This window comes from Phoxinus phoxinus (assembly GCF_949152265.1).
Source record: "Phoxinus phoxinus genome assembly, chromosome: 19".
Taxonomy (NCBI): Eukaryota; Metazoa; Chordata; class Actinopteri; order Cypriniformes; family Leuciscidae; genus Phoxinus; species Phoxinus phoxinus.
In genome coordinates this window covers 25,761,303-25,775,721 of record NC_136894.1, presented here as the reverse complement: position 1 = coordinate 25,775,721, position 14,419 = coordinate 25,761,303, and the positions used below count along the sequence as shown (strand labels likewise).

The 14,419-nt window shown below is 36.3% G+C and overlaps 1 protein-coding gene across 1 annotated transcript; it reads left to right on the top strand.

Annotated features, from left to right (window-relative positions):
- The first annotated feature begins 872 nt into the window (after nt 1–872).
- Nucleotides 873–14,419, top strand: LOC306986484 (major histocompatibility complex class I-related gene protein). Its single transcript, XM_079589777.1, has 8 exons — nt 873–1,086; nt 2,650–2,910; nt 10,035–10,316; nt 12,090–12,371; nt 12,819–12,923; nt 13,360–13,377; nt 13,651–13,698; nt 13,789–14,419. The coding sequence occupies exons 1-7, from the start codon at nt 1,038–1,040 to the stop codon at nt 13,692–13,694; spliced, it is 1,041 nt and encodes a 346-aa protein (XP_079445903.1). The 5' UTR covers nt 873–1,037; the 3' UTR covers nt 13,695–13,698; nt 13,789–14,419.

The following is a 14,419-nucleotide window of genomic DNA, read 5'->3' as shown; positions in this document are numbered from 1 at the left end:
TTCTATGTATTGTTTGTTTGTCCTTTTATGTATGTTTATGTACTTTTAAGACTTACAACTTCGACTGTCACCTCAACACCTTCTCATAGAGCGAGAGTATTAGGCCTATTATTATCATTTTTATTTTTATTATTATTATTACTACAGTAAACTTCCTCAATGGTGTCCTCAGAAGCATGCATTTATCAACAAACACAGTAAACGATTATTTGGATTAACTGTCTGTAATTCCACTCTTCAACTATAAGTCAACTATAATATTATAGACAATTTATCAACTTTTTTATGGACACACTTGTAGACTAGTCCTTTTTTATTTTTATTTTTTTATTGAAGAAATATCAAAACAAACAATGCAAGAATTCAATACATTTCAAATGATTGGGGGAAGTATAAACATTATTATAGGAATACTTTTAAAGTGTGTATACGTGCTTGTAAAATTCGAATAGGTTTTTGTTTCTTATGAGGACAATATTGACTCAATGTAAGGCTTCACTTCATTTGGAAATGCAATAAAACATGTTTTTCCCTGAAAATGTGCATTTATGACTGTGAAATTTAGCCATCAAAAATAAAATAAAAATAAGTGCGGGGTTGTTTATCTTTGGAGTTTACAATAATACAGATGGCCAGTCCACCAGGGCTTACACACAGTGTGACACGGACACTTTCTCTCTTTCATTCATATACGGACAATTTAGCGTCTCCACTTCATCTATGCTATACTGCATGTCATTTGTGGAGGAAAACCTGAGCCCTATTATAGCTACATATTCAATGAATTAATATTTTGCTTTCACTTCCATGATCAACCCAGTTAAGGAAGTACCTCGTAGTAACTTGTGACGTTGAAGGTTTATGGAATATCTATTGGCTGGAGTTTCAGAGACTATTAGCCGCTCGCTCAGAGTCCTCATACAGACAGACACATTTCACCAGTTTACAGGCGACGACTGAGACGTCCAGAACAGATATTCAAAGTCATTTTTCTTGAACGATACTGACAAAAACTGTTTTTCAGGCGACAGCCAAGGATGCGATCTGTTGTGCTTTTGCTCCTCGGAGCTCATCTTGCTTATGCTGGTGAGTAAATTATTTTAATATGACAGTAGAAGCTGCATTTATTTGTAAGATTGAAGTTTGGCGAATTATTCTATTAAACTAAAAATGCCTCAATGAACAGCCCATGTTGAGTCAAAGTTTCGTGTTTTTGACACTTTCCAAAAATTGTATTTACGCATGTTGCATATTTTAATATGATTTTCAAAAGCATATTATCTTAAAGCTTTGTATGACATTTACATTTAGATAAATATGTATCCTTTACTGAAATATTCTTAGCTGAAAAAATTATTATAGGCTAGCCTTACTGTGAAAAAAAGTAGGCTTGTTGAGTATTCGTGTAAATTAAAGGAAATTAATTAAAGGAAAATGGCATATAGCTGACATAACATAATTGTTGTACCATTATTTGTTTGTTGGTTTGAGTTCTTTTTTTTTTACTCAAAATGTTTTTTTGTTTTTTGTTTTATTATTAAAAAACAAAGCATGCTATAGTTTGTTGTGTCAGATGCATCAGTTTCATTTCTGACCTGAGAAACGTTTTTCTACCCAGAGGCCGATGACGAAGTAGGCTACTTGCTAAACCAACTAAACGGTGGCCTACTTTTAGTTAAAAATAAGCCGTATAATATATATATATATTTATCATGTATTGGAATAAAGCCCATTAATAGAGAAAATAAAAAAAGGAAATCATGCCGTTTAAAATAACCAACTGTAAAAAAATCGCCTGGGAGAAATTTACTTCAGCCTTTTTGTCCACTAGATGGCAATATAAGGCCACGAATCAACCCTTCCTTCCAGCCAATAATAATAATAATTGTTCTGTGAAATAGACTAACTGAATATTAAAAATCATTATTGTAACATTTTTGCTTTTTTCATTCCATTATTGCAGCTTTCAAATAATACATCTGTATATAACATATCCACTGTTTACTGTATCTAGATGCATGTCTTATTATCTGTATTCTTGTGATATATATTGGACTCAGAGCTCCTTGGCCAATGAAGCTGTTTCTGAGTCAATATTATTCTAATTAAAAGCACATTTTGCTATATTTTTAGTATAATAACTGACAATGTCTCATTAAATGTGGTAACTCCGAAAACGTTGTGTTACATTTTATTTTAGTGTCTGAGTTACAGTGTAATTTTACATTTAAGTACTGAGTAATAATTAAGTAAATGTACTTACTATATGGTTATGATTAGGGTGTGGTTTGGGGTTAGTTACAAGTAATTATGCAAAATGTATAGTAATTACTATAGTAACTACATGTAACATGTATACTAAAATAAAGTGTTACCAAACTTTGAATATGAACGTAATTACACATGAAGGGTAAAGAGTTTGTATCAAATGAAATATTGCAATATAGATAATTGCTTTCAATTAGATATAGTTGTATAGCAATATAGATAATTGTTTATTATGTAATATAATTTTTTAATAAAGGCTAATGATCAATCTCAGTATTCATGTAATTCTGAATTGTGTTAATTTTGAACATGTATGCAAGGATGTCTAATTTGAGATGATTATTAAAATTCCAGTCTCCCTGTTTGTGTCTCCGTCCACAGGAACACACTCTCTGAAATACTTCTACACTGCTGTGTCTGGAGTCATTGACTTCCCAGAGTTCACTGCGGTTGGTATGGTGGATGAAGAGCAGTTTGTGTACTTTGATAACAATGCAATGAAAGCTGTGCCAAAGACAGAGTGGATCAAACAGAATGTGGGAGCAGATTACTGGGACAGAAACACTCAGAACATGATTGGCTCCCATCAGGCCTACAGAGTCAACATCCAGATCGCAAAGGAACGGTTTAACCAGTCAGACGGTAAGTTGGTAACAAAACCGACAGACAAAGCCAATATGATCAAATACAGATTTTGGAAGTATTACTTGCTGGTGAAATATTTTTTCCCATTCTCAAAAGCATGTAAATGGTAAACTAGTAATTTAATAAAGAGTAATTTAATGAATAATCACTTATAGATTTAAGTACAGCTGGCATTACTTTATTCTGTTGATGGTCTGCACAGAATAATTTACTCTCAGCCCAAAATAATGTGAATGCTTCAATCATTCTTTTGCTCTAAATCTCGAACTCTAACACAGATAAATAATGCAGCAATATTGTTGATAGAAGGAAATGTCAAGGTCTGTTGGTTTCTTTTATTTTAATTTTTTACTAAATGTAACCAGACACACATCTCTCTTTCTAACTGTCTGTCTATCTATCTGTCTCTCTTTATACTGTAGGTGCTCCAGAACTTTAAACTATTAAAACTATATTAAACGGTCAGATGAGGCTTTGTGAAGGCAGCTTCAGAGTTTAACTTCATGAACATTACCAGTTTTTCTAGTTTTGTTCTAAGATCAATCAAATGCAGTTTTGGTTTGATTTTAATATCATATAATCAGAGGAAGTGACTACATAGACGTGCTCTCTGCTGTTAGGAAAACTGTCCTTTCTTCTGTTACGATTAGTTTATACATAGTAAAGAGATACAAGAGTGTAAAGGAAGGAAAATAGATGAGAATCAGAAAGAAATTATGGTAACAATTCTGTTTCTGAGACAGTTCAAGTTCAGTAACCGATCCATTAACAATTCTTTAAGAATAATGAATCCTAACTATAGACTCAACAAACATACTAAACAAAAACGAATACTTTTGGCAACATTTCTTTTTGAATTGAAAGTATTTCAGAGTATGGCAGAGTACTTCAGGACAGTTTCTGTCAGTAGTGTCTTAGAGACAGGAGAAAAAGTGAAACCGTTTGAGCAGAGAAGCTTCAGATGAGCTGAAGTGATGCGACAGGACGTCCCACTGAATGAAATCACGATTTTACATGAATCACAGCAGCTTTACGACATCGAGCGTGATTTATATTGTATCTCTGTCTCTGTGTCGTTGTTCCTCAGAATGAGATTGTTCTTCTGTGGTAGTTTCAGCCGCTGCTGAAGCTCAGGATCAGATGTGATTCGTCAGACGTCAGGCTGGAAATAAGCGTTGCTTTGCTCTTATTAGAGAAGCAGAATGATGGTTGATCAGTTATTTGTTATTGATCAGAAGGTCACAGTTGCTTTAAGCTCAGTGTGATCAGTCATTCTCAGTTCTGACAGCTGTCCGTCATCCTCCACATCATCAGATCAGCGTCAGATCTCTGAACCTCCATCAGGGTTTTGGTCTTTCTGTCAGCAGATGCTCTGACTGCTGTGTTTGACAGAACCTACAACAATTCGCTCATTTATTTCACAGAAATCTGCAGTGACCATTTAATCAATAGATGCACGCCATTATGTGTATTACGTTTTTGTCTATCACAGTGTAGGCTTTCCATTGGATTCTGTTGTTTTTATACTGAGCTAATGATATTTTCTATAGGCTACCCTTAAAACCTAAACTTAAAGGGTTAGTTCACCCAAAAATGAAAGTTTTGTCATTTACTCGCTCTCATGTCGTTCCAGAAGAATATTTTATGCTGCCTTATAAGATAACCAAGGCAGAATCACACGCGTCTTTCACGGAGAACACAATCACATAATGCATTGCAAAATCCTCAGTGACAATTCACATAGTTCTGAAAACTATAAAACAAAATAGTTTCATAGAATTAAAAACGGATTATTTGACACAATATTTGTGTATGCATATTTATGTTTATTAGAGTGTCACATTTGGCAACATGCTAACGACAAACTGAATCGGTTGTGAGTTTGCGCGGTTGAGCAGTGCTATATTTATGATGCATGTGGTCGCTGTCTGTGTGTAGTGCACCCGAACCACTCACTTATGAGTGTCCGTTTCATTCAGGACGCTGTCTATGTAGACTGAGATCCAGCTCGCGGTGTTTTAGACCCGAGTCCAGCCGGAGCCCAGCAGTGAAGCAGAGCAGGACAGTTGAGCGGCAGTGGCTGGTCTCACTTATATGTGGCGTTTTAGATGCTGTTACTGAGAACCCCCAGCAGACCTATTAACTACCGTAACCAGCAGCTCCAGCAACTAGACCAGCACTAACCGACACAAACACGCCAGATCCAGCGCTTGAATCCACGCAGGTCTGAGCTGCTCTCAACAGGGTGTCACTGTGTCTGAGTGCAGGAGAAAGAGATCCAGAGACAGCAGAACCTCAGAGGAGAGACAGACCGCCGCCAGAGTCAGGAGATCAACAGGAGACAGTGTCGTGATTAATGACAAACTGTCATGATGTTTGAATGGCGTTTAGTTCAGATGTCGCGTGAGACTCCACGGGTCCCCATTGTGTGTGCAAGGTTCAGACCGCACCGTTCCCACGGCGATAAGGGCCGAAACAAACGACTGATGCCAAAGACTAGATATATAAAGACGGTGCACTCGTATTACTATGATTGGGAGAAAGTGCAAAGCCCAATATGGCAGAATAAGTCCCGCCTTATAAGTAAAAGAGCCAATCGCCAATCGGTAAAGTCATTACGTCACTGCAGCTGCCGTTAGAAGCTCCGGTTGCTATAGAAACAGTCAGCGCTCTGAGACGCACGCTTACGACTGCGCATGCGCATTGGCTGATCCAGCCTGGGAAATGCAGGTTTTTGTCATGATTTGAGCGTTTAGAAACGAAATTTATAAAACAGTTGTTGTCAGATTTCATTGGGGATTTGAAATATGAAGTTGAATCGTAAGCTTGGTGAACAGCTTTGGAGGATTGGATGTTTCCCCGTGTAAAGAGAGAGGAGCTGCACGTGCGTGACTGAAGCTGCTGCTCGAGAGGCGTTTCAAAGATGGCCGTCAGTGCCTTTGCTGATGCTGAACACTGAACCGCTACAGCAGCACAACGTGTTTCCATGGTTACTGTACGTTCATCAGCTGACCCTCTGTACATATCAGTAACTGTGTGTGTGTGTGTGTGCACACATTGTACAACTGTTTGTACAGAAAACTAACATACAGTGTCATTTTCAGTTAGAAGCTGAATTATTAGTGGTGTCACTTGTTATTGCTCATACTTATTCTTCTTCTTCTTCTTGACAACATTTCGGTGCGCTACTCCTCCCGCAGCTCCCACGTGTCCCACGAATGAGCTCTGAGCGAGGATTTCGCAGAAATGTGTGGTTTACCACAGTTGAAGAGGCTGGCAGGCTCTGTAAGAACATACCTCGCAATGGGGTAAAAGCTGCACCCCTGGGGCGCAAGAGCTGCCCAAAGTTGCCCCATAGACACACTATGGCGAAGGACGGCCCATGAAACGCATGCGTGTTTTTCCTACTATGGTAAATTGCATAGGGATTTTGTATTGAACATAACTCTGGATCACAGTGTCATAGAGACAAGGGGGTGTGGCTCATTTTACTCAGACGACCAATCAGTCTCTCAGGGTCATTGTGAAGCTATCAAGCCACGCCCTAGCAACCATTTAGAGCACCATAGCAACAAGTTCCATAGACTTCCATTGAAAGAGTTCAAAGGGATATCTTTGGATAGAAGTGTCATAGAAACACGAGGGTGGTCTCGATTGACTCGGGGCAGCAAAGAGCCAATCATGAATCATCTCAACACTTCCTAGCCCCGCCCTAGCAACCATTGTCGAGCACCTTAGCAACCAAAATCCAAAGAGGTATATCTTCCATTCTGAATGTCACAGAGGCATGGGAGTTGGTTCATATCATTCATACAGACAAGCAGCCTTTGGAGTCTCATCATTGGCAGCTCCCAAGCAACTCCATAGCAACCAAACAGAGTACCCTAGCAACCGTTTAACAAGACCTATATCTCTGCATCAGAACATCAAATAGAGATGGGATTGACTAAATCGTGGTAAATCATGCTAGAAACATGGTAAACTATAGTAAATCATGGTAAATAATAGTAAGTCATGGTAAAATGGTAAATCATGGTGAACCATGCTAGCAACATGCTAACATCATGCTAGCATTTGTTAAAAACATATTAGCAACATGCTAATCATACTAGCAACATGCTAATCATACTAGCAACATGCTAATCATGCTAGCAACATGCTAATAATGCTAGCATGATGCTAAAAATATGCTAGCAAAATGCTAATCACATGCTAATCATGTTAGCATAAAGCTAACAACATGCTAATTGTGTTAGCATCTTGCTAAAAACATATTAGCAACATGCTAATCATGGTAGCTCTATGCTAATAATGCTAGCATGATGATAACAACATGCTAATCATGTTAGCATAAAGCTAACATATTGCTAATTGTGTTAACATCTTGCTAAAAACATATTAGCAACATGCTAATCATGGTAGCTCTATGCTAATAATGCTAGCATGATGATAACAACATGCTAATCAATCATGTTAGCATAAAGTTAACATATTGCTAATTGTGTTAGCATCTTGCTAATTGTGTTAGCTTCTTGTTAATTGTGTTAGCATCTTGTTTCAAAACGTGCTAACCCAGTGCCAAGTTTTGCCAATGCAAGCACCACTCACATTTTCTTCAGGAAATGTACATTTTAGTTTAATATTATTCTTCCATCCTGAAACTCTTAATGATTGTGATCATGATCGATGTTTCCTGTTGTTTTTGTTCTTGCTGAGCAAAACCAGTTTATAAAATGCTCTCGGCTTTTGAGCAGAAACCACAACAAACCAATTTAACACAAATTAATTAATAAAATATAAATGAATAATAATTTATTATACTTAGGCTATTTATACAATTATTTTGATAAAAATACTAAAATACATATGATTAAATAAAATATAATTAATAATAGATTAATTAAAATAGAGGCCATTACAGTTATTTTTGTGTTGTTTTCTTGAAAAGAAAGATAAAAAACTCAAGTACTGTTCTAGTACACATAATTATTTCATGATTGTATTTACACACACAGTTTCTCACAACTTCATTTTAATACTGTGGATGAACTCCAGATAAAACGCTGTTCATTCATTTATCTGTGATTCAAGAAATCTCTCGCTTTTTCCCCACATGTTTTAGTCAATCTCCTGCTCATCAGAAGTGTAAGTTCACACACACACACACGTACAGTAGAGGAACGTTGATGTTGATCTGCTGAACTCAGTGTGTAAAGAAGAGTCTCCTGCAGAGTTCAGCTCCAGCTCTGCTCTCTCACACACACACACCGGACTGTCATTGTTCAGTAATCCTGAGACTGATTTACACTGTTATTGTGGTAAAGTTGAGTCACTCTTAAACCGTGCGAAGAGTATTAATTAGTATGATATCTTATTTAAAATTATTATTTTATTGACTGTGTGTTTTCTTACTGATTAGACTAACGGTTTTCCAACAGCAGATTATAAAACTCTCAAAAATCCCATAGACAGAATTCAAACTCCAACTGAAACTCCAACTGTCAAAAAATTCAAATGTAACCAGACACACAAATGATAGATTTGAATAGCATGTGACCAGAGTAGGTCACCTCAGAGACGTCTGCTCTCTGCTGTCGGGAAAACTGTCCTTTCTACTGTCTCCATCAGTTTATACATAGTTGTGATGTCCGCCATATGATGCATGATAGAAACACAAGACGAGATGAATATGCAAACTCGCGTCAGACTGTACTCAACAGAAGCTCGCTAAGCATACAGACATAACCAAACAAACCCAGCGCATGGATTCAAAACCAGACCTCAATAATAGAACGAAGATGTCTGATTTACAACAATATTAAAGGGATACAAGAGTGTAAAAGAACGTCAATAGATGAGCAGGGACGGGAATCATAAAGAATTTTAACAATTCTGTTTCTGAGTCACGGTTCATTAACCGATCCATTAATGATTCTTTCAAAATAATTGATCCTAACTAGAATCAACAAACATAGGTTACTAGACAAAAACAATATTATTTTTGGCAACTTTTCTTTTTTGAATAAAAGGACAATTTATTATGACAGAACGTTCTTCCTACTGTTTGTCTTTAACAACCAGTCAATAACTGATGCCTAAAACAAGCCTACAATACACACAATACAGTCACGGTTAACGGTTTATTTTTATTGGACGTGATGAAAATCATATTAATCCGCTTCAGTGAATAAGTCAACAACTGCTCTGTGCGATTCAGTTCGTCAGAGATTCAGTCAAACCGGTAATTCAGAGCGGTTCATAAGAGTCATTGACTCGTGAGTCAGATTACACTGATCGCGCTGTACGTTTGCTGTCGTGTTTGAGAACATCGCAATAGAAATCATGTTGTGTGTTTATTGTCTTTGTGTTATTTTAAATCTCTCTCATCATAATAAATTCAGACGACAAACTCACATCTCAGTTAAATAATCATTTCTTTTGCTGTGTTGCAGTAGATTCAGCGGTTAGAAAACACTGCCAGAGTATTTCAGTACAGTGATATTTTTAATGAAATATGAGAGATTTCTGTCCCTACATTGAAAGTCTCTTCCACAAGAACTAATGAAGTTTGTTCTCGCGCGTCAAGCAAGTTCGGTTGAGCTTAAAACGATTATGTCTCTTCTCTTCAGAAGACTTGGATTAAACTTGATTCATATGGATTTATTTTATGATCTCTTCATGAATGTTTTGAACCGAAAGTTTCACTTTCAATGGAGGGACAGAAATCTCTCAGATTTCATTAAAAATATCTTCATTTGTGTTTAAAAGATAAATAAAAGTCTTATGAGTTTGGAGTGACACGAGTAATTGTTGATTTGTGAATGCTCTTCAGTGCAGCAGTGAAGACATCACAATATAAATCCATGTTGTTTGTTTATTGTCTTTGTTTTATTTCTCAGCATCTGGTCTTTTTCTCTCATCATAATAAATTCACGACTTGGCTAACATTATTTATTTATAGTTTTTTTATAGAATGGAGGTTAAGTACAAAAATATGTTCAGTCAGATTTATTTGATTCTGAGTCAGACATGTTGAGACTTTCTGATTGACTGATGATTTTAATTTAATTTTATGAATTGATTAATTATACAGATACATTCAAACTGTCTCTTTTCCTCAGGTGTGCACACATACCAGCAAATGTATGGCTGTGAGTGGGATGATCAGACTGATAAAGCAACAGATGCCTTCCGGCAGTTTGGATATGATGGAGAGGACTTTGTGTCTCTGGATTTTAAGGAGATGAGATATATTTCCCCAGTGCAGCAAGGAATCCCCACAGTACAGAAGTGGAACAATGACAAAGGCCTTATTGAGAGTAACAGAAATTACTACAGCACTCTGTGCATTGAGTGGCTGCAGAAGTATGTCCAGTATGGAAAGAGCAGCCTGCAGAGAAAAGGTACATCACTTCTTATCCAGCATTGATTATAAAGCCCTACATGTTTTGTTAAAAAAAAGAATGTGCACTATAATTGTCATTGTAAAAAATAGTTTTGTCCCTTGAGATATCTTAATGCTGTAATGTTCTTTCCTTCAGAGATTGTTTTGATTATTTTAAGCTATCCACCTTATTCTTACGCCCCATGACACTTTGCGCGAATTATGGGTGTAACTTCCGTTAAGCTGTAAACAATCAGTGAAAGGCTCGCTCTATGAACGCAACACGTTAAAAAAGTGTCACAATGAGATGACATTAATTTACTCACCCTTCAACTATCGAACATTTAAAAGGAAATTTAAAAGTGTAAAAGCATCAACAAGGTTCTTTCAACAGAACAAAATAACCCCAAAAGCGCGAGTCTTTGGTTAAATATATTTAGAGTAATATATATCTGTATTATGTAACTTATGTTGCCTTAATCAAATATGTTCATTAACTTCAGCATTACGTGATACTATTTCAAAGTGATTTCCGTCATTTTGACAGATTATAAATTGCATTTACCTGTGAAAACAAACCTGGAAAGAGACGTGAGGATTTGAGGAGAATAACGAGAGATTATTCATGCATTCCAGTGAATTATTAATGTAATATATCGTAAATTAAATTCGGGAGAATAAACCACAAATATGCAGCATATGTTGTCCTTTTTCATACTTTTACAGCGGATTCCAAAGGGAAAAAAGAAAATAATCTCGAGGAAAAGAAAGCAGCGAGTCCAGCGACTGAAAAGAGCTCTTGCCATAGATATTGTTGTTATAACATGTCACGTTAAAATACCAAGTATAACGTTATTCTCATGATGCCTGAAAATAAATCATGAAGGAAAATTGACAGCTCATCAAGTCAAACTGATGGATCAGCTTTATTTGTAGGGCAACATTATGATTTGAAATGATTAGTCTTTTGAATGGAAGTTCCCCAAACCAGAAGTGCCGCCCATAATTAAAAACGCAGTTGGTTGTCAGGAATAAAGTGGATACAGATCATGTGGTTTGTTTGTAGATATTAATTAAAATGTATTCTTTAAATGACTTACTACAAAAGATCCAGGAAAAGCATCTAATCCTGTCAATTATGAACCGGCTAGAAAAGTACAAGCCAAGTAGGCATTATGTGTTGTAGTGGCTAAAGCTCAGTGTTCAGTTACAAGTTACTGTACAGACTCCTTAAATTAAGAAAACCCTTAGGTTACTTGTGTATTTAGTTACTCAATGTGACAAAGTTTCATTGAAGACAGGCACTGCAGGAAGACTGACAGGAGACCGGTTTTGAGATTGGTTAAATCTGGTTAAAGAGCTGTTTAGCATAGATAGATAGGAAGAATCTGATCTTCCTGTTATAAAGCACAATCCCTGGTTCAAGACTTTACTGTTGTCTGGTGTATCAAAATGCATTTGTTTTGATAAATTACTAGGCTGGCTGGGATGACAAGGAGCTCTGTCTTAGTTAAAAATATTGAAAGTCTAGAGGAAAAATGGTTACATAGAGTGAATACAAAACTTTATTCTTGCTTCTGCCTTATTTGAGAACAGAACTGTCTCTAGCAGACACTTATAGTGCTGGTATTTATCTGGGCACTTCCACCACACTTTTACCACACATTATACAATGAACTGGATGCAATTGGATCCAACCTTCACAGTGTGTTGGGGGTTTACAAATGTCTAGTTTGGGAAGACCTCAAAATTGCTTGGCATGTTTCTCTCATGTCTCTCTCTCTCTCTTCAGTCTCTCCTCAGGTGTCTCTGCTGCAGAAGTCTTCCTCTCCTTCAGTGACGTGCCATGCCACAGGTTTTTACCCCAGTGGTGTAACAATCTCCTGGATGAAAAATGGACGAGAGCATGATGAGGATGTGGATCTTGGAGAACTTCTTCCCAACGAGGACGGAACCTTCCAGAGGACGAGCACCATCACAGTCACACCGGAAGAGTGGAAGAACAACCAGTTCAGCTGTGTGGTGGAACATCAGGGAGAAACCAAGGAAGAGAAAGAGATCAGGACAAATGGAGGTGAGAGAAATGAGATGAGTGAACTACGGATGTAGTCCCTCCTGTGATCCCCACTTTTGAGTCTGTTTATGGTCCAAATGATGTATTTTTCATTAAAAACAGACCAATACTTTATTAACAATGATGTTTATTACAATTAAGACTGAAATTAAGATGAAATTAGATTATTTCTCAAAGAAACTATGGCATGTGAGTGTGGTCATTCTCAGTCACAGCTGGACTTCTTCTCTTTAACAAACTGCTTGATCTGCAGAGAGGAAACAAACAGTAGAGCACAAACACAATATGATTATACCTGTATTGTTTTTATATAGCTGCAGATTGTCAGTGTGCTGTTATTATACACACGTACTGCTGATCACAGTCTGATCACATGTACTGCTGACCACACCAGTACTGGTTAGCATTATCAGGCTCTTTAGTAATCTGAAGTTTTCCTCTGATCAGGAGATTCTGTTTCCATCATGCCGATTGTTGCTGTTCTTGTTGCTGTCGTCCTGTTGATCATTGCCATTGGTGGCATTGGGTATGTGGTGTACAAGAAGAAACAAGGTGAGGACACAGTTTCAGGCCATACAAAGTCTGAAATATCTTAAATAGCAAATAAGAAATATTAAATGTTGTTTATGACTTAAACTAAATTCAAATTGCATTGCGTTTTTGTGCTTGAGTGATTCTAGTCTTAGTTTTGATAATGTTAACTCTTGTGGTTGAATATTAAAAGAGAAATATATATTAGTGCGGTCAAATCGATTAATCGCAAAAAAAATATGTGTGTGTATATATAGAGATTAGATTAGATTAATCATGATTACTCGATTTGATAGCACTTATAAATAATATATATATATATATATATATATATATATATATATATATATATATATATATATATATATATATAATATTTGTTCTATTTTGGTTTGTATTTGGTGTTCATTGATTGAAATTGCTGAACTTACATCTCACTTCTATGATTGTTTTACAGGCTTTAAACCTGTCAGTGGTAAGTTCCTCATAAACACAAATTATAAAAATGAGTTCTGCCATTGGTCATGATGTGTGGTTAATAGTAGTATCTTCATATTTCTAAATCCATAATGTAATGTTTTGATAATGTAAAATAATACAGTAAATAAAATAGAAGTTTGTCCTGAAACTTTTCTCTCTAATGTAGATCTTATAAATATGATATGATATAGACAGAGTGACTGCTGTGCTAATCTAGTCTTGTATGAGCGGTGTGGTGTTTTAGTTTTAATGTTGTTTTCTGTTTTAGGTTCTGATAACGGTTCGAACAGCTCCGCTCAACCACAAGCATAAAGACGTATGTGTGTTTTCATTCATCAGTGCAACTGTCTCAGTCGTGTGAAATGTGAAATTAATGAAATGTAACATGTTTCTTCTGGCATTTTAGGAGACTGGAAATGTGGGAGAAATCAAGTTGAAAAAATCATGCTTGTCGTGCTGCCCATCTTGCTCACACACACACACACACACACACACACACACACACACACACACACACACACACACACACACACACACACACACACACAGAGAGAGAGAGAGAGATCTAGGGAATCATATATTTCTGGGATTTGTCTAGTTTGAATTAATTACATCTAGAAAGTAATGTTTTTGTTTCTTCACACTTTCTGTTCATCTTCTGGTTAACTTTAAAATTTTACATGTAGAAATACAACTCATTGATCACAGAACCTAAATTAGAAAATATGTATATTTCTCTTTAGTCACAGAAGAAAACAAAGAACACAAATCATTGATTGACAGGGTTGATTGATTTGTAGGATTTGAGAAAATTTATTTGTAGGTTTGTGATGTCAGGACTGAACATTAAAAAGAAATCAGAAACCTGAAGTGTTTCTAGTCACCTGGGCAGAGCTGCGTCTCACATCACTCTTTATGTCTATGTGTTTTTACAGTGACAAGCTAGAATATGAAGTAAATCAGGGGAAGACTGCTAACAGTCCTGGAAAATTGTTTATCTACTGCAACATTTAAATAAATTTAATTGAACTTTAAAA